The 25999-nt window shown below is 41.2% G+C and overlaps 1 protein-coding gene across 2 annotated transcripts in view; it reads right to left on the minus strand.

Annotated features, from left to right (window-relative positions):
* Positions 1–794: 794 nt before the first annotated feature.
* The window catches only part of LOC135557865 (phospholipase B1, membrane-associated-like), a 31170-nt gene continuing 5965 nt past the window's right edge, over positions 795–25999 (minus strand). For both annotated transcript variants that reach the window (XM_064991553.1, XM_064991552.1), the window contains exons 5-42: positions 24205–24286; positions 24063–24114; positions 23882–23959; positions 23696–23761; positions 23547–23605; positions 23178–23253; positions 22045–22155; positions 21728–21793; positions 21536–21607; positions 20279–20353; positions 20092–20152; positions 19846–19904; positions 19585–19664; positions 19385–19428; positions 17390–17498; positions 17157–17208; positions 16430–16510; positions 16267–16332; positions 15367–15473; positions 14977–15058; positions 14751–14855; positions 14521–14616; positions 11818–11889; positions 11532–11609; positions 11104–11164; positions 6948–7006; positions 6729–6796; positions 6303–6346; positions 5677–5779; positions 5433–5484; positions 5077–5157; positions 4896–4961; positions 4674–4768; positions 4464–4545; positions 2652–2756; positions 2450–2545; positions 1667–1741; positions 795–1446 (exon numbers count right to left, since the gene is read on the minus strand). In XM_064991553.1, coding sequence (XP_064847625.1) covers positions 1180–1446; positions 1667–1741; positions 2450–2545; positions 2652–2756; positions 4464–4545; positions 4674–4768; positions 4896–4961; positions 5077–5157; positions 5433–5484; positions 5677–5779; positions 6303–6346; positions 6729–6796; positions 6948–7006; positions 11104–11164; positions 11532–11609; positions 11818–11889; positions 14521–14616; positions 14751–14855; positions 14977–15058; positions 15367–15473; positions 16267–16332; positions 16430–16510; positions 17157–17208; positions 17390–17498; positions 19385–19428; positions 19585–19664; positions 19846–19904; positions 20092–20152; positions 20279–20353; positions 21536–21607; positions 21728–21793; positions 22045–22155; positions 23178–23253; positions 23547–23605; positions 23696–23761; positions 23882–23959; positions 24063–24114; positions 24205–24286 — 3083 coding nt within the window. In that variant the 3' untranslated portion in view covers positions 795–1179. The remainder of the gene's footprint in view (positions 1447–1666; positions 1742–2449; positions 2546–2651; positions 2757–4463; positions 4546–4673; positions 4769–4895; positions 4962–5076; positions 5158–5432; positions 5485–5676; positions 5780–6302; positions 6347–6728; positions 6797–6947; positions 7007–11103; positions 11165–11531; positions 11610–11817; positions 11890–14520; positions 14617–14750; positions 14856–14976; positions 15059–15366; positions 15474–16266; positions 16333–16429; positions 16511–17156; positions 17209–17389; positions 17499–19384; positions 19429–19584; positions 19665–19845; positions 19905–20091; positions 20153–20278; positions 20354–21535; positions 21608–21727; positions 21794–22044; positions 22156–23177; positions 23254–23546; positions 23606–23695; positions 23762–23881; positions 23960–24062; positions 24115–24204; positions 24287–25999) is intronic.

Below are 25999 nucleotides of genomic sequence, written 5' to 3' on the forward strand. Positions count from 1 at the left end.
TAGCCTCAGTGCAGTGGGCAGCTGGGAGGAGGTGCTCTTATTCTTCATGGACTTTACAGTGTCCCAGAACTTTTGGGAGTTTGTACTACAGGATGGAAATTTCGGTTTGAAAAAGCTAGCCTTTGCTTTCCAAACTGCTTGTGTATATTAGTTCCTAACTTCCCTGAAAAGTTGCATATCGCAGGGGCTATTCGATGCTAATGCAGTACACGGCAACACCGTTTATCAGGGGTTCTGTCTTTTGGCAAAGATTTGTAACCACTAACCAGCTAACTCGATTTGGTATTTGTATGTGATCGAACAAAGCCTTTTGCTTGTTTCTTTACCTTATATGGAAGCTGACCTGCTTGATGACACAGTAAATTCAAAGTTAACAACATAATTCGGTGATATAACCAGTCCATTACTTTTATTTTGACCCTCATATCACTACCACAGATACTGATGTGGCTCTGTCAAATATTAAAATGGTGAGACCACTGAGGTATAATAAGAACGGGTGAGACTACTTGTGTCCCCTCAATGAAATAACCACCCTAGCCCCGTCCATGACAATGGTCTGTTCCTATTTCTATTGCAATATGCTTGGTTTACATTGACCTCATCCTGGTAATTCGTAGGGGTTCACCTGATGCAATTGAAATAACCGATGACAGATTTACTGACAATGTATTGGTTTTGGTTAATACTAAGCTATTGTCCATGTCACGTAAATTATTTTTATACTGTATTTTCACACTCAGACTTATGGAATAGAATCTCTACAAGAAAGTATTTATTTATCGGTTGCTGAATGAAATGTTCATCAACAATGTTTATTGTTTAAATACAAAGGAATATGGTACATTCTTAGGAAATGTAAGGTGTACAAATCACACCTTATTCATAGGAAGAAAATATGCCATAACCAGTGTGTATTTACAAAACAATTAGCTCATCTATTACATACTTTATATAAAATATGTTTGTTTGATGCAGTGCTATACACGTGTGTGTGTGTGTGTGTGTGTGTGTGTGTGTGTGTGTGTGTGTGTGTGTGTGTGTGTGTGTGTGTGTGTGTGTGTGTGTGTGTGTGTGTGTGTGTGTGTGTGTGTGTGTGTGTCTATGCATGTGTGTGTGCGCTTGTGCGTGTGTATTCAAGCCTTTGTGACCATCTCCAAACTCCCTCTCAGAATATCATTAAAAACCAGTTCCTTTCATCTCAATCAATCCCTCTACCATTTTCCTCTTACTCTGCCGTTCTCTGCAGGACATAAATAGCCAGGTGACTCCCCAGCCGATCAGTAAGCCGGTGATACCAAGCACCACGGGCACCCACACAGGCATGGAGGAGTCACACTGTGCCACAGGGTTTGGGTTGGTGGTGCCAGGGTTTGGGACAGGTGAGGTGGGGGTTACAGGTGGGCTTGGGAGGCTATTGACCTTAGTGAAGATGAAGGGTTGATCCTAAAGAAGAGAGAACATGTCAGATTAAGGGAAACTAACATGAGAATAGATCTTGTTCTGCTACATTGTAAGAAGTAGCTTTCAGTAGGTGATATAACTGCTGCTAAACCAACACACTCAACAACCCACATGCACTGTCGAGACTGACTTACTGATTGCCATTTCAGCAAACACCTGATCAAAATTTTCCATAATAAAGGTTGTGTTCATGTTAACATACCTCAAAAGGACAGTTGATTTTGGTGCGGTCGTATGTGAAGTTGTTGTAGACCTGCTTCCTGCCCACCGGCTCCAACTGTAAAAACAAAACATTACAGCTGTCAGGCCACACACCTACATAAACATGAAATACTATGGCCATAGCTCATGTGTTGTAACCTACATAAACATGAAATACTATGGCCTTAGCTCATGTGTTGTAACCTACATAAACATGAAATACTATGGCCATAGCTCATGTGTTGTAACCTTCATAAACATGAAATACTATGGCCATAGCTCATGTGTTGTAACCTACATAAACATGAAATACTATGGCCATAGCTCATGTGTTGTAACCTACATAAACATGAAATACTATGGCCATAGCTCATGTGTTGTAACCTACATAAACATGAAGTACTATGGCCATAGCTCATGTGTTGTAACCTACATAAACATGAAATACTATGGCCATAGCTCATGTGTTGTAACCTACATAAACATGAAATACTATGGCCATAGCTCATGTGTTGTGAGTTATGTCTCAGAGTGCACTCTATGCAGCCTGGTCCCAGATCTGTGGGTGCTGTCTTGACAACGACCATAGGAGTTGGCAATGCAACAAGTGTTGAATTTCATGTTGTATAATCACACAAAATCTGATTAGTTCCATATCTGACATTAGTGTACATTCCTTTTCTTGTTGTAAGTGCCCTTTTTAATGTTGCACACTTCCTCCTCCTTTTGCATTTCCCCACAAACAGATCTGGGACTGGACTACTCTCTAAGTGACTGTCCTCACCATGTTGTTCCAGAGAGAGATGGCCATCTCAGCGTGTGCTCGCTCACTTATGTGGAAACAGTCCACTGAGAAGAAACTCAAGTCAGGCTTCCCATCCTGTAGAGACAAGAGAACAGTGTCAATGTGTGTGTGTGTGTGTGTGTGTGTGTGTGTGTTTGCTTGCACATGTATGCGTGTGTGTGTGCAGTTAAACCACACTCACCCCAATGAAAGGGACAAAGGCGTTTCGGAAGTAGGGTTGTACGACGACAGTGAAGTCCTCTCGCCCATCATAGTGCCCCCCAGAGACCAGTCGCTCAGTCTCCATCTGGACAGAAGCACAGAGAGAGTAGAGTGAACAAAGAGAGAATGTTAAGTATTGTAGAGTTACGCTAGATTGATCTGATCACATTGAATGCCTGTATCTTTACCTGTAGAACTCATGTATCTGTGAGTAACACACTTTACTCAACACATTGGAACATTGGCCAAGACCTTACATACCAGTAACACATGACAATTCCTTATAGAGTTAAAATCCCAGTTGTTCAGAATGGTAGTTCAGACCCAGTTGAAGCTGCTGAGGGGAGGACGGCTCATAATAAGTGGTGGAACGGAGTAAATGGAATGGCATCAAACACATGGAAACCATGTGGAATGTATTTAAAAACCATTCCACTCTAGCCATTACCAGTTCTGTCTTACTATCCAGGTCTGTACCCAAACAATACGAGCTTCTACTTTTAAAAATCCATCTTTCCAGAAACAAGTCTCTCACTGTTGCCGCTTGCATCAATAAGAGACATTACTGTGCAGCCGTATTCATCGACCTGGCCAAGGCTTTCGATTCTGTCAATCACCACATTCTTATTGGCAGACTCAACAGCCTTGGTTTCTCAAATGATTGCCTTGCCTGGTTCACCAACTACTTCTCTGATAGAGTTCAGTGTGTCAAATAGGAGGGGTGCCTGTTGTCCGGATTTCTGGCAGTCTCTATGGGGGTGCCACAGGGTTAAATTCTCAGGCCGACTCTCTTCTCTGTATACATCAATGATGTCGCATCTCCAATCCAAAATTAAATCTAGAATCGGCTTCCTATTTCACAACAAGCATCCTTCCTTCAAGCTGCCAAACATACGCTCGTAAAACTGACCATCCTACCGATCCTCTTTGGCGATGTCATTTACAAAATAGCTTCCAACACTCTACTCAACAAATTGAATGCAGTCTATCACAGTGCCATCCGTTTTGTCACCAAAGCCCCATATACTACCCACCACTGCGACCTGTATGGTCTCGTTGGCTGGCCCTCACTTCATACTCGTCGCCAAACCCACTGGCTCCAGGTCATATACAAGTCTCTGCTAGGTAAAGCCCCGCCTTATCTCAGCTCACTGGTCACCATAGCAGCACCCACCCATAGCACGTGCTCCAGCAGTATCTCACTGGTCACTCCCAAAGCCAACACCTCCTTTGGTCGCCTTTCCTTCCAGTTCTCTGCTGCCAATGACTGGAACGAACTGTAAAAATCACTGAAGCTGGAGACTCATATCTCCCTCACTAGCTTTAAGCACCAGCTGTCAGAACATCACATCACCTGTACATAGCCCATCTGTGAAAAGCCCACCCAACTACCTCATCCCCATACTGTATTTATTTATTTTTCTTGCTCCTTTGCACCCCAATATCTCTACTTGCACATACATCTTCTGCACATCTCCCATTCCAGTGTTTAATTGCTATATTGTAATTACTGCCTTACCTCCCTTATCCTACCTCATATGCACACACTGTATATAGACTTTTTCTTCTGTATTATTGACTGTATGTTTGTTTATTCCATGTGTAACTCTGTGTTGTTGTATGTGTCGAACTGCTTTGCTTTATCTTGGCCAGGTCGCAGTTGTAAATGAGAACTTGTTCTCAACTGGCCTACCTGGTTAAATAAAGGTGAAATATATATATTTTAATGAGCCCGTCCTCCCCAATTAAGATGCCACCAACCTCCTGTGTTTAGACCCTGTTCTGCCCTTACCTGGTATTCTTGGTTGATCCGATTGACCTCTGTAAGCTCAGGAGAGTTCTCTTCAGGGTTGAAAAAGCAGGGGCAAGCATTTCTGTGCATAACAAAGACACTTGAATGGAAAACATTCACTAACGCTGTGAATATACATATTCTACAGGCATATGATGCAGTGGGTGTAGCTACCGTCTTCGTAGGGAAATTGGGAGTTTTCATACAAACCTCTGCATAAGGGTGCAGACCAGAGCATCCTTAGTCACTCTCCTCAATGGATCCATCTCCAGGACCTCGACAACATTGACCATTACCCTCGGTACCTTAGAGAGAGATGGAGGGAGATGGCATGATATCCTGCTTAAGATCTTAGATCTTAGACAATAGATGAGCTAATTGTTTTGTAAAATTCTGAAAATGATTCTGAACACCAAGCCTTCCACCACTAACCTCTTTGTACAGCATGTCCAAGCTCAACATCAGATTCTCACTGTAGTTCTTGGGTGTAAGGTTGTTCTGTGTAAAGTAGAGCATAAATAACACTTTTTTAAACACTATTCTTGGACACTACTACTATTAAAATTATAATAATTGTCCACTGTATGTTTGACTTTAAGATAAGAATACATACCTGGTCCATGCAATAATCACAAAGATCTCTGGCGCCAACGAATAAGGTCACTAGCTTCCAATCATGTTCAAAATGCACCTTCTGTGTGCGTGTAAACAGGGAGACAATGACAAGAGAGACATACTGTAGCTATAGATGATCATACACTCATAATACAACAATATGTCATTATCCTTAGAAACTGAGTCCAGTATCACTATTCAACACAGTGATAGAGTCATGGAAGAGGCTTGCATCCCAAACGGCACCCTGTCCCCTATGTAGTGCACTACTTTTGACCAGGGCCCATAGAGCTCTGGTCAAAAGTAGTGCACTATGTAGGGAATAGGTGCCAATGGGGCATAGACCAGTCTCACCTCGTCATCTTTCATGGCCTTGATGAGAGCTTGGACTTGGGCTGGGATCTCACTAGAAGAGACAAAGAAATGTTTGCTTTAGTGTTTATTATGCCTTTGTTCAAATGAGAAGACAGGACAGGAGAAACTGATGGGGAGGTGATGATACTTACAAAAAAAAGAGGATTGGAAATAGTGTTACTGGAAAAAGAGGACAGTGAGTGGATGAGGGCACACAGAGGTCTAATCTTATCTCTCTACTCACAAGGCCTTGGCTCCAGGCACTGCCATGTTGAAGCCACTATTCTGCAGGAAGCCCTGACCCTTGGAGAAGCCATAGAGGGAAGGGTTGAATTTCTTCAGGATGTCTGAGAGAGAGAGAGAGAGAAGAAATAAAACTAGAGCTGGAAAATAAGCAGACGTTTCATTATCAAATGGTCCATTTTAGCTTTATAACAGAGAGAGCACTGCCAGCTGGATGAACCATGTTTCCTCTATGCAAGGAGGCTGCACTCCAGAGGAATGGCATGAGATCATATGCTGAGACTGCCATCTTATGGATGTATCTGTAAATGCTGAAAATCGACAAAATCATTTGCACTGGTTATTCATTCACAGGTGGTTGCTGAGGGGAGAACAGCTCTTTAATAATGTCCAGAACAGAGCAAAACCATGTATTTGATACCATTCCACTAATTCCGCTCCAGTCATTAACATGAGCCCGTTCTCTTCAATTAAGGTGCCACCAACCTCCTATGTATTCATTGCAGCCTTTCTCCAACAATGTTACAGAAATAGTCATATGTGAAGTTATGGCTCATTTGGATACTTTTAATGGGCAGATAAGATGAGCCAATAGGATGAGAGAGACAAGAGAAAATAGTGACTCACTTGGTAGTGTGGTGACAGTGTCCAAGGCCTGATCTCCTCCGATGCTGCAGAAATACACACACATTTAGTACATTTCCCTGTTGACCAGTGTTCAAACAATCTGGCAGTATCAATGTGCTCTGCAAGTGGTCCATAACACTGTGCATTTGGACTATGTTGGTGCATGATTTATTACAGAATGTATGTACAGTACTTTGAGTCTCATAGCAAAGGGTCTGAATACTTATGTAAATAATGTTTTTCTGTTATATTTTTAATATATTTGCCAAAATGTCTAAAAACCTGTTTTTGCATTATCAATATGGGGATTTATCTGTGTAGATTTATGAGGGGTAAAAGCAATTTAATAAATTTTAGAATATGCCTGTAATGTAACAACATTTGGAAAAAGTCAAAGGGTCTGAATACTTTCCAAATACACTGTACCTCCATGACACTCCTTTGTACTGCGTGTTGAGCTGCAACACATTCTTTGCCTTGGCTCCAACTGCTGCCTGCAAACAGATGACAACAAAGGCACATGAACAACCCACCATGTAAAGAATATGTCCTCTCAGCACAAAGGATAATATAAAGGTCTTACAGGCAAGTTTTGTTCTACACGCACACATGCACGGATGCAGGCACATGCATACACACACTTACCGTGTTTGAGTCTCCCAGTGCTGCCACCACCTTGATGTCTCCTGGTCGTAGCTTATGAACTGGGGACAGAGGCACGAATTAATCAATAAACACAAATATACTCCACTTCCCATAGTCCATAATGTTACAACATAGTTATCATACACTGCTATCATTTGTTGGGTTTTGACACCTATCTTAGACATGTAGTGTGATTGGACACATATCTCAGACATGTAGTGTGATTGGACACCCATCTCAGACATGTAGTGTGATTGGACACTTATCTCAGACATGTAGTGTGATTGGACACCCATCTCAGAGATGAGATGGGTTTTGACACCTATCTCAGACATGTAGTGTGATTGGACACATATCTCAGACATGTAGTGTGATTGGACACCCATCTCAGACATGTAGTGTGATTGGACACTTATCTCAGACATGTAGTGTGATTGGACACTTATCTCAGACATGTAGTGTGATTGGACACCCATCTCAGACATGTAGTGTGATTGGACACCCATCTCAGTCATGTAGTGTGATTGGACACCCATCTCAGACATGTAGTGTGATTGGACACCCATCTCAGACATGTAGTGTGATTGGACAATTATCTCAGACATGTAGTGTGATTGGACACCCATCTCAGACATGTTGTGTGATTGGACACCCATCTCAGACATGTAGTGTGATTGGACACCCATCTCAGTCATGTAGTGTGATTGGACACCCATCTCAGACATGTAGTGTGATTGGACACCCATCTCAGACATGTAGTGTGATTGGACACCCATCTCAGACATGTAGTGTGATTGGACACTTATCTCAGACATGTAGTGTGATTGGACACCCATCTCAGAGATGAGATGGGTTTTGACACCTATCTCAGACATGTAGTGTGATTGGACACATATCTCAGACATGTAGTGTGATTGGACACCCATCTCAGACATGTAGTGTGATTGGACACTTATCTCAGACATGTAGTGTGATTGGACACTTATCTCAGACATGTAGTGTGATTGGACACCCATCTCAGACATGTAGTGTGATTGGACACCCATCTCAGTCATGTAGTGTGATTGGACACCCATCTCAGACATGTAGTGTGATTGGACACCCATCTCAGACATGTAGTGTGATTGGACAATTATCTCAGACATGTAGTGTGATTGGACACCCATCTCAGACATGTTGTGTGATTGGACACCCATCTCAGACATGTAGTGTGATTGGACACCCATCTCAGACATGTAGTGTGATTGGACAATTATCTCAGACATGTAGTGTGATTGGACACCCATCTCAGACATGTTGTGTGATTGGACACTTATCTCAGACATGTAGTGTGATTGGACAATTATCTCAGACATGTAGTGTGATTGGACACCCATCTCAGACATGTTGTGTGATTGGACACCCATCTCAGACATGTAGTGTGATTGGACACCCATCTCAGACATGTAGTGTGATTGGACAATTATCTCAGACATGTAGTGTGATTGGACACCCATCTCAGACATGTAGTGTGATTGGACACCCATCTCAGACATGTAGTGTGATTGGACACCCATCTCAGACATGTAGTGTGATTGGACACCCATCTCAGTCATGTAGTGTGATTGGACACCCATCTCAGACATGTAGTGTGATTGGACACCCATCTCAGACATGTAGTGTGATTGGACAATTATCTCAGACATGTAGTGTGATTGGACACCCATCTCAGACATGTTGTGTGATTGGACACTTATCTCAGACATGTATTGTGATTGGACACTTATCTCAGACATGTAGTGTGATTGGACACCCATCTCAGACATGTAGTGTGATTGGACACCCATCTCAGACATGTTGTGTGATTGGACACTTATCTCAGACATGTTGTGTGATTGGACACTTATCTCAGACATGTATTGTGATTGGACACTTATCTCAGACATGTATTGTGATTGGACACTTATCTCAGACATGCAGTGTGATTGGACACTTATCTCAGACATGTAGTGTGATTGGACACTTATCTCAGACATGTAGTGTGATTGGACACTTATCTCAGACATGTAGTGTCTATGTATAGAGGCTGCTATCTTTTTCAAAGACTTGAAATCACTGGTCACTTTAAAAAACAGAACACTAGTCACTGTAATAATGTTTACATATCTTGCACTACTCATCTCATGTGTATATACTGTATTCTATACTATTCTAATGTATCTTAGTCTATGCCGCTATGACATTGCTCGTCCATATATTTATATATTCTTAATAACATTCCTTTACTTTGTGTGTATTGGGTATATGTTGTGAAATTGTTAGATATTACTTGTTACATACAGTTGAAGTCGGAAGTTTACATACACCTTAGCCAAATAAATTTAAACTCAGTTCTTCCACAATTCCTGACATTTAATCCAAGTAAAAATTCCCTGTTTTAGGTCAGTTAGGATCACCACTTTATTTTAAGAATGTGAAATGTCAGAATAATAGTGGAGAGAATGATTTATTTCAGCTTTTATATCTATCATCACATTCCCAGTGGATCAGAAGTTTACATACACTCAATATGTATTTGGTAGCATTGCCTTTAAATTATTTAACTTGGGTCAAACGTTTCGAGTAGCCTTCCACAAGCTTCCCACAATAAATTGGGTGAATTTTGGCCCATTCCTCCTGACAAAGCTGGTGTAACCGAGTCTGGTTTGTAGGCCTCCTTGCTCACATGCTTTTTCAGCTCTGCCCACAAATTTTCTACAGGATTGAGGTCAGGGCTTTGTGATGACCACTCCAATGCCTTGACTTTGTTGTCCTTAAGCAATTTTGCCACAACTTTGGAAGTATGCTTGGGGTCATTGTCCATTTGGAAGAATCATTTGCGACCAAGCATTAACTTCCTGACTGATGTCTTGAGATGTCACTTCAATATATCCACATAATTTCCATGCTCATGATGCCATCTATTTTGTGCACCAATCCCTCCTGCACCCCCACAACATGATGCTGCCACCCCGTACTTCATGGTTGGGATGGTGTTCTTCAGCTTGCAAGCTTCCCCCTTTTTCCTTCAAACAAAATGATGGTCATTATGGCCAAACAGTTCTATTTTTGTTTCATCAGACCAGAGGACATTTCGACAAAAAGTACAATCTTTGTCCCCATGTGCAGTTGCAAACCATAGTCTTGCTTTTTTATGCCGGTTTTGGAGCAGTGGCTTCTTCCTGGCTGAGTGGCCTTTCAGGTTATGTCAACATAGGACTAGTTTTACTGTGGATATAGATACTTTTGTACCAGTTTCCTCCAGCATCTTCACAAGGTCCTTTGCTGTTGTTCTGGGATTGATTTGCACTTTTCGCACCAAAGTACATTCATCTCTAGGAGACAGAACGAGTCTCCTTCCTGAGTGGTATGATGGCTGCGTGGTCCCATGGTGTTTATACTTGCGTACTATTGTTAGTACAGATGAACGTGGTACCTTCAGGCGTTTGGAAATGCCCAAGCATCCCAAGGATGAACCAGACTTGTGGAGGTCTACAAATCTTTTTTCTGAGGTCTTGGCTGATTTCTTTTGATTTTCCCATGATGTCAAACCAAGAGGCACTGAGTTTGAAGGTAGGCCTTGAAATACATCCACAGGTACACCTCCAATTGACTCAAATTATTTAAATTGCCTATCAGAAGCTTCTAAAGCCATGACATCATTTTCTGGAATTTTCCAAGTTGTTTAAAGGCACAGTCAACTTAAGAGTATGTAAACTTCTGACCCACTGGAATTGTGATACAATGAATTATAAGTGAAATAATCTGTCTGTAAACAGTTATTGGCAAAATTACTTGTGTCATGCACAAAGTAGATGTCCTAACCGACTTGCCAAAACTATAGTTTGTTAACAAGAAATTTGTGGAGTGGTTGAAAAATGACTTTTAATGACTCCAACCTAAGTGTATGTAAACTTCCGACTTCAACTGTATTACTGCACTGTTGGAGCTAGAAACACAAGCATTTCACTAAACCCGCAATAACATCTGCTAAACAAGTGTATGTGACCAATACAATTAGATCTAATTGGTCTGGTAAGGGGGTTGGACAAATGTTTGCAACCAGGTCATTGGCCTTCCCTTAGCTATGCACTTCCTCTTATGAAACCTTGTCATCTCTTAACACACTCACTCTCACCTGATGTAGGCACAGAGGTGGATGGAGCCAAAACCACACAAGAGAAGTCACTTCCCCAGTTCTGGGAGAGACGACAGACAGACAGACAGACAGACAGACAGACAGACAGACAGACAGACAGACAGACAGACCAAAGTGAGACAGTATTTTAACACATTTCCTTCATCAATGCCACCATACCTAAATTAATGATGAACACAGATCAATGCCACCATACCTAAATTAATGATGAACACAGATCAATGCCACCATACCTAAATTAATGATGAACACAGATCAATGCCACCATACCTAAATTAATAATGAACACAGTTATTTAATAACAGCTGTCATTATCCATTATCACTTGAAAGTATTAGCCTGGTCCACCTTATCAACACATGTTTTACGAGAAGTCACAAAGATTTGAACCTGGGTGGGTGGCCTACCGTGATTGGTGGAGGTGTTGGGGCGGGTTCCTCATAGGTGTAATTGCTGTTGACATAGGTCCGCACGAATGGTGAGGTCTTGGGGGAAGACAGAGATACATTTGCATAAGCTACATATAGTACTATCAACACTTTATATTCATTAACTGGCTTATGTTCTTATCGCACTCTTCTCTGTAAAAGAATGACCGAAATATAGTCAGTTAATGGCATGAAGTGATGGGTAGACAACACAGTACTTCTGTAGTTGCTACAATTTTAAACATGTGGAGCCATAAGACTGTACCTTAGAGGGGCATTTCACAGGGATACCATCGTCAAAGTACAGTTTGACAGTCTTCTTGCCCAGAGGCTCCAGCTAAGGGAACACAAGAGCAAGAAGAATGATTTACTAACATCTCAGTAAATTCAAAAGAACTGGGGTGATGCTATGATATCCTGGATCAACTGAATATGCCATTTGTGTCCCTCAATGACAAAACACAGTATTCTGCTTTGGGTAGTAACAGTCAGAGCCATTTATACAGTACATATACACAGTATATATAATATATATATATATATATATATATATATATATATATATATATATACACACACTGCCGTTAAAAAGTTTGGGATCACTTAGAATTGTCCTTGTTTTTGAAAGAAAAACACATTTTTTGTCCATTAAAATAACATCAAATTGATCAGAAATACAGTGTAGACATTGTTAATGTTGTAAATAACTATTATAGCTGGAAGCGGCGGATTTCTCATGGAATATCTACATAGGAGTACAGAGGCCCATTATCAGCAACCATCACTCCTGTGTTCCAATAGCACATGGTGTTAGTTAATCCAAGTGTATCATTTGTAAACTCTTTGAAATTATGTTAGCAAAGCTGAAAACTGTTGTTCAGTTTAAAGAATAAATAAAATTGGCCTTCTTTAGACTAGTTGAGCATTCTGAGCATCAGCATGTGTGGCTCAAAATGGCCATAAACAAATAACTTTCTTCTGAAACTCATCAGTCTATTCTGGTTCTGAGAAATGAAGGCTTTTCCATTTGAGAAATTGCCAAGAAACAGAAGATCTCGTACAACGCTGTGTACTACTTCCTTCACAGAACAGTGCAAATTGGCTTTAACCAGAATAGAAAGAGGAGTGGGAGGCCCCGGTGAACAACTGAGCAAGTGCTCAAGTACATTAGAGTGTCGAGTTTGAGAAACAGACACCTCACAAGTCCTCAACTGACAGCTTCATTAAATAGTACCCGCAAAACACAAGTCTCAACATCAACAATGAAGAGGCGACTTCGGAATGCTGGCCTTCTAGACAAGGACATTTCTAAGTGACCCCAAAATTTTGAATGGTAGTATATATATATATATATATATATATATATATACTGCTCAAAAAGATAAAGGGAACACTAAAATAACACATCCTAGATCTGAATGAATGAAATATTCTTATTAAATACTTTTTTCTTTACATAGTTGAATGTGCTGACAACAAAATCACACAAAAATGATCAATGGAAATCAAATTTATCAACCCATGGAGGTCTGGATTTGGAGTCACACTCAAAATTAAAGTGGAAAACCACACTACAGGCTGATCCAACTTTGATGTAATGTCCTGAAAACAAGTCAAAATGAGGCTCAGTAGTGAGTGTGGCCTCCACGTGCCTATATGAACTCCCTACAACGCCTGGGCATGCTCCTGATGAGGTGGCGGATGGTCTCCTGAGGGATCTCCTCCCAGACCTGGACTAAAGCATCCGCCAACTCCTGGACAGTCTGTGGTGCAATGTGGCGTTGGTGGATGGAGCAGACATGATGTCCCAGATGTGCTCAATTGGATTCAGGTCTGGGGAACGGGCGGGCCAATCCATAGCATCAATGCCTTCCTCTTGCAGGAACTGCTGACACACTCCAGCCACATGAGGTCTAGCATTGTCTTGCATTAGGAGGAACCACACCAGCATATGGTCTCACAAGGGGTCTGAGGATCTCATCTCGGTACCTAATGGCAGTCAGGCTACCTCTGGCGAGCACATGGAGGGCTGTGCGGCCCCCCAAAGAAATGCCACCCCACACCATGACTGACCCACCGCCAAACCGGTCATGCTGGAGGATGTTGCAGGCGTCTCCAGACTCTGTCACGTCTGTCACATGTGCTCAGTGTGAACCTGCTTTCACCTGGGAAGAGCACAGGGCGCCAGTGGCGAATTTTCCAATCTTGGTGTTCTCTGGCAAATGCCAAACGTCCTGCATGGTGTACTGGCCTCTCTCCTGGTAGCGCCTCCATGCTCTGCACACTACGCTGACAGACACAGCAAACCTTCTTGCCACAGCTCGCATTGATGTGCCATCATGGATGAGCTGCACTACCTGAGCCACTTGTGTGGGTTGTAAACTCCGTCTCATGCCACCACTAGAGTGAAAGCACCGCCAGTATTTAAAAGAGACCAAAACATCAGCCAGTAAGCATAGGAACTGAGAAGTGGTCTGTGGTCCCCACCTGCAGAACCATTCCTTTATTGGAGGTGTCTTGCTAAATGCCTATAATTTCCACCTGTTGTCTATTCCATTTGCACAACAGCATGTGAAATTTATTGTCAATCAGTGTTGCTTCCTAAGTGGACAGTTTGTTTTCACAGAAGTGTGATTGACTTGGAGTTACATTGTGTTGTTTAAGTGTTCCCTTTATTTTTTTGAGCAGTGTATATATATATATATACACACACACACACACACGCACGCACGCACGCACGCACATACATACATACATACATACATACATACATACATACATACATACATACATACATACATACATACATACATACATACAGACATACATACAGACATACATACATACATACATACAGACATACAGACATACACACTGTACATATATGACATGTCACATGTATTGATGACATGTCAGCCTCTATATAATTTATAGATGTACATATTGTGATAGTGTTATTGAGTCTCACCATGTTATTCCAGAGAGCGCGGGCTATCAGAGTATGTGTCTTCTGACTGAGATGGAAGCAGTCAGGACTGAAGTAAGTACGGTCTGGACGTCCATTCTGTGGGTGAGACAGAGGGGACAGTTTGAGTGTATGTGTGTGGCACCATGAAAGGGCATTGGAATCACGCAGATTGATCAGTTAGCCTATTGTTGATTCACAGTCAAGAGGAGTGACAATGCAGTGTGCCTAACCTCTGTCTGGGGAACGATGATGTCTCGTAGGAAAGGCTGCAGGACCACAGTGAAGTTGTTATGAGTGTCGTACCGTCCTGACTCCACAAGCTCATGCAGTCCATGCTGAAAGAGGTTAGTTTGTTTTTGTTATTGGTAATTCATCATCACGCACTATAGTATTTACCATAGAGTCAAGTATAATATTGTGGTCCCACATGCACTGCAGAATTAGTCTTTGCCATACCTGATAATCTCTGTTCAGTCCATTGAGTTGACGTAGTGCTTCAGAACCCTCCTTTGGCGAGATGACACAGGGACACAGAATACTGAAGGAGAGACACAAGTTCAGGTGTTATTGATCTTCATTTCAGAGATCAGGTGTTATTGATCTTCATTTCAGAGATCAGGTGTTATTGATCTTCATTTCAGAGATCAGGTGTTGGCACATTGGCACATTTCCCTGCATATGGCAAACATATGAAAGTGGTGGCTTGATGACGAGGATTATAGATAGGCTGCATCTAGATTCAAAGTGTGGACTTGAGCATTTTCTGGAAGGAGTTTTCACCATTGTAAAAATCCATGATGGGGAATGTGCTAGTTAGATTCTACACCAGCAGTGACGGACACTTACTTGACAAGCCAGGTAGGGCACTTGAGATCTGCATTTAAGTCTGTGTGCATCTGTCTCAGGACGGGGATGTAGAGTGGCTCCACCAGATTGACCAGGGCTCTAGGGACCTTTGAGGGGGAGAAGGAGAGAGACCGAGAGAAAGAGAGAGACCGAGAGAAAGAGAGAGAGAGAGTGTTGAATTTATTATGGATAAATGAATAAACAATATCCCCATTTTAAATAGAATTGTAACTAGGTAAACTTATACTTTGTTTTATAAGTGATTGACAATATGAGTTCATAAGAAGGGATTGTGTGACACGGACAAGGAGTAATAAAAAGTTAATGAACACCATTTCAGATAAGGTCGTTAGCCTATGGTTGACCCTACTGAAACTTAGCTCTGGGGTTTTTAGATAAGGCAGTGAGTGCATTCCTAGGTTGTCTGTTAATTAAAACTGTCAGTTCAGTGGTGATCGATAATGTTGAGGGGTCAAAAGTTATCTGGGAGTGTGTTAGTAAGTTAGAATGAACTTTTCACCTTACTGTGTCCCGGTCGAGAGGAGGGGATTCTGTTAAAGCAGTGAAATGACGTCATGATCTGTATATAAACTGCTGCACGTGTTTAAGTGGTAGCGCGCTCCGAGAATAAATTATATTACCTATTATTGAAAGACTGGTCTGCGTCTATTTTATGCAAACAAGAAATCTTACAAATTCTCATAAAATAGATTAAGGGCTCTCAATTGATGGAAGCACATTGGCATAATTAAATTACAGTAACAGAGAGAGAGAACGTTTTTCAAGTTGAAAAAAGTAATTGAAAACACAGGAAAGCTTGTGCTATCTGATCTGTAAATGCAAGAAGGTGGAAAAGGGACAAATTCAGAGAAAACACTGTGACACGCCTTCAGCTCCTACCTGTTTATGAAGGTAATCCAGAGACTCACGAATGTGTCGCACATAGTTTTCAGTGGAATAAAACAGCTGTGGGGCAATATGCAGACAGAGTTGTTAGAGAAGGTCACGATACAGAATGGCGTCGCATTGTATTGTAACGTATACACATCGTATTGGTACTCACAGAGCTGTAGCAGTAGTCACACATGTCATTGCCTCCAATGAACAAAGTGATCACTTTCCAGTCTTCTTGGAAATTAACAAGCTGTGTAAGAGGACATGTTCAGAGAATATGAACTTGTGTATTATATCAATCTATGTGTGGTAGACAGTGGTGTTAAGTACAAATACTTTAAAGTACTACTTAAGTCGTTTTTTGGGGTATCTGTACTTGACTATTTATTTTTTAAACTTTTATTTCACTACATTCCTAAAGAAAATAATGTACTTTTTACTCTATACATTTTGCCTGACACCCAAAATTACTCATTACAATGTTGAATGCTTAGGAGGACAGGAAAATGGTCCAATTCACACACTTATCAAGAGAACACGTGGTCATCCCAACTACCTCTGATCTGGCAGACTCACGAAACACAAATGCATTGTTTGTAAATCATGTTTGAGTGTTGCAATGTACCCCTGGCTATCCGTAAATTTAAAAAACAGGAAAATGTATTTATACTTTTACTTTTGCTTTCGATACTTAAGTATATTTTAGTAATTACATTTACTTTTGAAGTATATTTAGGACCAAATACTTTTAGACTTTTACTCAAGTAGTATTTTACTGGGTGACTTTCACTTTTACTTGAGTACATTTCTATTAAGGTATGTATACTTTTACTCAAGTATGACAATTGGGTACTTTTCCCACCAAGATTCAAATATAATTCAGGATAGTCTCTAACCGAGTCATTCTTCATCCTGGCCACCAATGCTCGCACTTGTTCTGGTATGTCTCTTCAAAACAAACACAGACAATCCTACATCACCATTCAGCAAATAAAAAAATTCAAAAACTATTCAATATAAAACCTATTCAGTACATTTTCAGTAAAACCTATTCAATAAAATATAGTCAGTCAGTGAGGCAGGTATGTCTGGATAGAAAATGATCAAATGGATGGGTGATGAGACTTACTTGGCTTTTCCCCCGGCCACAGCCTGATTGAGGAAGGCCTGAGGGGTGTGCTCGTTGCCTTTGCCCACTGAGAAGCCAGTCAGGGAGGGGTTAAACTCACGCAGGATATCTGAGCAGCAACACAAAAGAAAACGACACATCAGTCCAACCTGGATACATTGATCTGGGTAGCCTACATTGAACCACTAAAACCAGAAGCCATGGATTACAGGCAACATCCGCACTGAGATAAAGGGTAGAGCTGCCGCTTTCAAGGAGCGGGACTCTAACCCGGAAGCTTATAAGAAATCCCGCTATGCCCTCCGACGAACCATCAAACAGGCAAAGTGTCAATAAAGGACTAAGATCAAATTGTATTACACCGGCTCTGGCGCTCGTCCCGATGTGGCAGGGCTTGCAAACTGTTACAGATTACAAAGGGAAGCACAGCCACGAGCTGCCTAGTGACATGAACCTACCAGACAAGCTAAATTACTTCTATGCTCGCTTTGAGGCAAGTAACACTGAAACATGCATGAGAGCACCAGCCGTTTCAGACTACTGTATGATCATGCTCTCCGTAGCCGATGTAAGTAAGACCTTTCAACAGGTCAACATTTACATTCGCAGGACGAGACGGATTACCAGGGCGTGTACTCAGAGCATGCGCTGACCAACTGGCAAGTGTCTTCACTGACATTTTCAACCTCTCCCTGACTGAGGTTGTAATACCAACATGTTTCAAGCAGACCAACATAGTCCCTGTGCCCAAGAACACGAAGGTAACCTGCCTAAATGACTACCGACCCATAGAACTCACTTCTGTAGCCATGAAGTGCTTTGAAAGGCTGGCCATGGCTCACATCAACACCATTATCCCAGAAACCCTAGACCCACTCCAATTTGCATACCGCCCCAACAGCTGCACGATCGAGAGCATCCTGACTGGTTGCATCACTGCCTGGTATAGCAACCGCTCAGCCTTTCGACTGCAAGGTACTACAGAGGATAGTACGTACGGCCCAGTACATCACTGGGGCCAAGCTTCTTGCCATCAAGGACCTCTATGTCAGGGGGTGTCAGAGGAAGGCCATAAAAATTGTCCAAGACTTCAGCCACCCTAGTCGTATACTGTTCTCTCTGCTACCGCACAGCAAGCGGTACCGGAGCTCCAAGTCGAGGTCCAAAAGGCTTCTTAACAGCTTCTACCCCCAAGCCATAAGACTCCTGAACAGCTAATGAAATGGCTACCCAGACCCCTCTTTTACACTGCTTCTACTCTCTGTTAATAATCTATGCATAGTCACTTTACCTACAGTGCCTTGCGAAACTATTCGGCCCCCTTGAACTTTGCGACCTTTTGCCACATTTCAGGCTTCAAACAAAGATATAAAACTGTATTTTCTGTGAAGAATCAACAACAAGTGGGACACAATCATGAAGTGGAACGACATTTATTGGATATTTCAAACTTTTTTAACAAATCAAAAACTGAAAAATTGGGCGTGCAAAATTATGACAAAGGTCAAGGGGGCCGAATACTTTCGCAAGGCACTGTACATGTACAGTACATACTAACACAATTACCTCAACTAACTGGGCCCCAGCACATTTACTCTGTACCGGTTCCCCCTGTATATAGCCTCGCTTGTTATTTTAATGCTGCGATTTAATTATTTGTCACTTTTATTTTTTTAAATTACTTAACACTTATTTTTATTTATTTTTCTGAACTTCTTAAAGCATGCTTGGTTAAGGGCTTGTAAGTAAGCATTTCACCATAAGATCTACACCTGTTGTATTCGATGCATGTGACAAATAAAATGTGATTTGATTTGATAATGATACACATAGGAGAACGGTATTTTACTTACTTATCGTACATGTGTAAATGTGAATTCCAGCATTTTATCAATATTTTGGCTACATTTTGGTAACATTTTGGCAACAATTTGGCTACATGAGCAGCCTGATAACTAAAAGAAGATGACAGAGCTAAAAGAAAAGGAGACTCACTGGGAAGAGTGGTGACAGTGGTGAGGTTCTCGTCTCCACCGACACTGAGAAACACAAAGACAGAATATAGACTGGTTAGGGATGCCAACCAAATAGATTAGTGTTCACCTCTCCCAGGTAACACACAGCACAGAAAGATGAACTGACATTGACACTCCACTCTGAACTATTGTTTTATTACAGGGGTGATAAGGACCCACCTCCATGATAAACCCCGGTACTGCGTCGTAACATCCAGTAAGTTGTTAACACTGGATCCCGATCCGACACCGTTGCCCGCCTGCCGACCAGTCAAAGAGAGTGTTATGGAGATAGCAATAGCATGAGTTTAATAATACAGATAGAAATCATATATGATAAGTGACAGCCCTACAACTGGGTAATGTAGATTAGCTCACAGTATGTAAAGTAACTCAATCATGTACTACAGATAAAAGGTAAACAAGGAGTAGGTGACTTACTGTCAGAGAGTCTCCCACTGCAGCTACGACTTTGATATCGCCAGGCCGAAGGGCGTGAACTGTGAATGCATAGAAGATGGATCAGGTGATGAGAATGGCGTAAGGCAAACTTTATCCAGGTAGCCCTATCAGAAACCTGTTAACACCTACCTTTCTCGAAAAGTTTAATGTTCCATAACTCAATAAGATCATTTCAACAAATAACTCTAAAAGCTGTATACTATATATTGAGAGGATTCATCTTACCTGAGGTGGGTGTGGAGTTGGAAGGGCTATGGTCCTCGCAGGGCATATGAGTGCCCATGATCTGATGACAAGACACGCAGAGGACATCCAGAGTCATTACCATGTATAATGTGTACACAGACACCACAATGTGCAGGGCCCTACAGTACATCAGCCGTGATCAACAGGCCTGACAACAATAACTCACAGGGTCGAAAAGAGGAGAGAGCTCATTGGTGTGATCTGAGGGAGAGTTCCGCTCTGTTCTCAAGAAAGGCCGGTCCTATTGGAGAGAGGGGGGGAGAGAGAAAGAGTGAGACAGAGAGAGATAAAGAGAGACAGAGAGGAGGACAGATGAATGTATAGAGGGTGGAAGATGAGGATCAGTAGGGTTAAATCATATCATTGACTGGGTGGTTCGAGCCCTAAATTCTGATTGGCTGACAGCCGTGGTATATCAAATGCGTATGACAAAACATGTATTTTTACTGCTCTAATTATGTTTGTAAACAGTTTATAATAGCAATAAGGCACCCCGGGGGTTTGTGGTATATGGACAATATACCACGGTTAAGGACTGTGTCCAGGCACTCCGTGTCGCGCCTAAGAACAGCCCTTAGCCATGATATATTGGCCAAATACCACACACCCTCGGCCTTATTGCTTAATCATACTATATTGTGTGTTGAGACGTTCATCTAGAGTAGCTCGCTGTAATGGGAATATTTAAGATGAATAAAGTTTATATTTAATTTAGTGATCAACACAATGTTTAGCATATTTGGAATTTCTGTAATAGACATACTTGCCAGTGTTCTATTTGTAAAACTCAAGGTGCAGGTTGATGGTCACTAGACTTGTTATGGATTATTATCATATCTGATGATAGTGGTTGACGCCAGACTGGAGGTACAAGGACCAAGGACACACTGATTATTCAGTGTTGTATCGATGGCATTCTATGAACACTTTATTATTCTGTAGCAGCTGACAAAGTCACTGTCCGTCAGGCTGGTGTTTATAGAACATCTGATTTGGATACAAAAGGCCCGTCTCCAAGAGGCCAGTTAGACATTTTCTCTGCATGTGTCTCCCTGTTACAACGTGTAATAAACCGGATAGATTTTTGATTGCCTTGACAAACGACTGATCTCCTTTTTGTTCACCTGGAAATTTATATTACACTCAGGTTTACACTCATATACTGTATGTACATTCTATTCTATTAATCCCACAAATGTACTGTACGTGACAGATTTCAGGACTGGGTTCAAATAGTATTTCTTTCAAATACCTTAGCTGCAGTTCATTGAGTTTGTCTAGTCCAATGGAACCAACGCATCATCCCCAAGTGCAAACCCCGCTCATCTGGCAGTCTAGACAGGCCCAGTTAAACGCTGAAAGTATTTGAATGAAAAACAACCCTGGATCAGGTATGTGTTGGAGGCTTGCCGCACTCTCTCACCTCACTGGGGCATGGCACCGAGATGATCATATCATTGTTCTCCATGTTCTGCTGGCCTATGGTGGGCTGCAGCTGAAAAACAGAATAAAAAAAAACTAGAGTCAATTCTCCTTTGTTTGCCTCAACTAGGACTGCGAGCAGAGACAATGCCACAGTGTGTTAGCAGCATGGGTAGTATATGGTGTGACTCACCAAGTTGGCCCACATCTGTACGGCTAGTTTGTCTGTGTGTAATGCACCCGCTCTGGGGGAAGCGCTCTGTATATAGATGAACATTTGTGTTACACACACACACACACACACACACACACACACACACACACACACACACACACACACACACACACACACACACACACACACACACACACACACACACACACACACACACACACACACACACACACACACACACACACACCAGTAACAATTCAGCTCTGCATCACACAGTGTGAGAGTCACATTAATGTATAAAAAATTGGGGGAAGCTTCAATGGCTTGTCACTCACAATAAAGGAGGCTGGGTCTGCTGTGATGAAGGGGACATCCTGCAGTAGGACGGTGAAGTCATCTTTGTTGCTGTACCACTGCTTCTCCACCAGGTGTCCGTCAAGGGACTCCTACTGACCACCATGAAATAGAGTTAGGTAAAAATGAACTATGTACAATGCACCTATTTAACTGAAATGTTGGTCCACTAAATCCACAGCAAGGAGAGATGAGTGTGCAACATTATTTTTAACTTGTATAGTCCCCTGTACTACAACATCTTCTGTTCATATGTTGTTTATTCTATTTTGCAGTATGTCCTGTAAGGAGTCTTTATGATACCATTTTTGATGGTTGAAATCAGACAATAAAATACATTCTAATCTTATCTTATCTTATTTATATGGGGACAACAGTATAAACAGGACATAGGTCAGGGACCGTCAACTAGATTCACCCGCGGGACGATTTTTTTCTAAGAGGATGGTCGGTGGGCCAGAACATCGTTACAAATCATTTGTAGACCGCAATTTGATTGCAAGAATCACAAACAGATATAATATTTGACAAAAACATGATAATTTCAAATCTTGCTTACATTTGTATACGATCACGTGTCTCTCTATTATGCGTGGGAATACTTGGGAACAGATTTCCAAAATTAAATGAACTGGTAGGTTTAATAAAACCACAGTGGGGCCAAATTCGACCCTGACATAGATGTTGGGGAGATAGGGGAAATCACATTGATGTAAGTTATTGATGTAAGACATTGATGATGTAAAACATAGATGTAAGACATTGATGATGTAAGACTGGTGATGTAAGACATTGATAATGTAAGACATTGATAATGTAAGACATAGACATTGATCATGTAAGACATTAATAATGTAAGACATTGATCATGTAAGACATTAATAATGTAAGACATTGATGATGTAAGACATTAATAATGTAAGACATTGATGATGTAAGACATTAATAATGTAAGACATTGATGATGTAAGACATAGATATAAGAAATTGATGGTGTAAGACATTGATGTTGTAAGACTGATGATGTAAAACATATGTAAGACATTGACGATGCAAGACATTGATGATGCAAGACATTGATGATGTAAGACATTGATGATGCAAGACATTGAACCTGCAGGACTTGAGTGAGCATGGCCCTCAGCAGTCTGAGCTCCCATTCATGTCTTTCCTCCATACATTGACACATCCTGTCAATAGACATATAAGCAATCAAACCAAACATCTACCCTCTAGTCACTGTAGATTCACAGAATCATTTAAAAATCCAGAAAATCTCATCTAATTATATTTGTTATGTACACAGTTCACAGCAGGTATAAAAGGTGCAGTGAAATGCTTATGTGCTAGCACCCTCAACATAACAGTACAATAATCAATATAATTATTGCACTGCAATCAGTCAAATAAAATTAAAATAATAAACTCAGGGAATGAGTGCACTGACTGATTAAGAAGATATGCTATTGGTGGAGAGAATCACCTGTTCTGATGAACATATTCTCCATCCCACACTGCAACATTGACAATGGTCTGCTTCAACTGCAAATACATTATGAACAATCTTAATGATCACCTAAATTCATGTGCTGTGGCATCGCTAAGAGTGTCACACAAGTGTCCAAAACGCACCTGTGACTGCAGCACCTGCAGAGCAAGATCCACCTCCTGGACAGCAGCTGTGACAGTCTCGCTGAACTGCATAGACACACACACACAACACTCACTCAAAGGAATGCAGCTAATAACACTGTAGTGTCATGAAATGCAGACTTTCAATTAAATCCAGACGTGTGAGGTGAGTGTTTGGCTAATGACCTGGTCATGACATAAACAGAGCTCATCCACCTGGACGAATAGCATCACCAGCTTCCAGTCTGCGTCTAGATCAATGGCCTATTAGAGAGAAGTACAAGACACAGTCAGAGATGAAAATCAGTACAGGGAGGCTGTTAGGACAATGTGTTGGGTTATGTAGAGAGGAGAGATACTAGAATACCTGGTTCCTCCTGAGGGTGAGGGACAGTTCCTTTGCCTGCTCTACAAGAGCTCTGCAAATTAATGAAACATTTGTCTGAAATACATTTTTTTCTTTTTTTCTTTCACGCTCTCACAGGGAGCTGAGTGTAGCTGTGGTTTACCTGTGCTGTGAGGATTCAGAATACAGATTTGTCTGACCAGGAAGACTCCTGGTCATTTCAGGGTTAAACATGGTCAGCAGCTCTGAAGTGACAGAGAGAGGGGAGGAAGTTGCTTGATTATTAGTGAAATCAACATTGTCATATGCACATTACTTAGCACTTTAGTATGGGGTGAAAAAAGCACTATTAGAAATGGCTCACAGGTTTTTACTATCAACTAACTTTGACACAAAGGTAGAGTTAGTTGGTTCCTTATACAATAAAATAAATGGATACACATGCAATCTGTTTGATCAGACAAGTGTGGCATCTAGGACATTCTTGGTACTAACATACAGTAAGTACCATGTGAGTTGAGAGTACAGTATAATGCTCTATCGCATTCATCTTTATTAATGTCCTTTTTCTAATGTGTGAGAGGTACAATAGTCTTTATCTCTTAGGTGTGAAATACTTTCTGTGGAAATTGTTGGCAGCAAAGTTGCAATTTGGTGATTCTATCTTGGCTTATTGTTAGTGGTATCAGGGTTGGTCCTGATATCAGACCAATACGATATCACACAGTAGTGGGAAGTTAACTTATATTAACCTCTTCTAAAACCAATTACTCTCAATGATACTAATTGATACTGCAGTAATCTACAATAACCTATTAGACAAGGAAGAGTTTTCAATAGTTACAGCAAGTTATATAAGAGCAGGCCTGACACTCCCATTATCACAAGTAGGTAACTGAACTGATTTAATTTCCCTCCAAATGTACCCTCTTTTCAATGCTTTTATCCTTTTCAAGCACAATCATATCTTCAAAAATGGTTAAACAGCCTAAATTATGTCTGGTCATAGATTATCTGGATGAAATTAAATAAACGTTCTACTTACAGTTGAAGTCGGAAGTTTACATACACTTAGGTTGGAGTCATTAAAACTCTTTTTTTCAACCACTCCACAAATTTCTTGTTAACTAGTTTTTGGCAAGTCGGTTAGGACGTCTACTTTGTACATGACACAAGTAATTTTTCCAACAATTGTTTACAGATTATTTCACTTATAATTCACTGTATCACAATTCCAGTGAGTCAGAAGTTTACATGTAGCGGTATTTATTAGAGAGGGGTAAAGAAAGATTTTGTTTGGGCGCCAGGCAGGTATTAAACATGCCGAAAGGAAAATAGCAGAATGGAGAGAGTACCACTACCAGACCCACACACATCAGCAGAAGAGACTGCCTAGAGTGTAAACAGCTTGGAAAATTCCAGAAAATTATGTCATGGCTTTAGAAGCATCTGGCTAATTGACATCATTTAAGTCAATTGGAGGTGTACATGTGGATATATTTCTAGGCCTACCTTCAAACTCAGTGCCTCTTTGCTTGACATCATGGGAAAATCAAAGGAAACCTTCCAAGACCTCAGAAAAAAGTTGTAGACCTCCACAAGTCTGGTTCATCCTTGGGAGCAATTTCCAAATGCCTGAAGGTCCACGTTCATCTGTACAAACAATAGTACGCAAGTATAAACACCATGGGACCACTCAGCTGTCATACCGCTCAGGAAGGAAACTCATTCTGTCTCCTAGAGATGAACGTACTCTGGTGCAAATAGTGCAAATCAATCCCCGAAAAACAGCAAAGGACCTTGTGAAGATGCTGGAGGAAACAGGTACAAAAGCATCTATATCCACAGTAAAATGAGTCCTATATCAACATCATCTGAAAGGCCACTCACCATGGAAGAAGCCACTGCTTCAAAACCGCCATAAAAAAAGCCAGACTACGGTTTGCAACTGTACATAG

This window comes from Oncorhynchus masou, chromosome 16, assembly GCF_036934945.1.
Source record: "Oncorhynchus masou masou isolate Uvic2021 chromosome 16, UVic_Omas_1.1, whole genome shotgun sequence".
Classification (NCBI taxonomy): domain Eukaryota; kingdom Metazoa; phylum Chordata; class Actinopteri; order Salmoniformes; family Salmonidae; genus Oncorhynchus; species Oncorhynchus masou.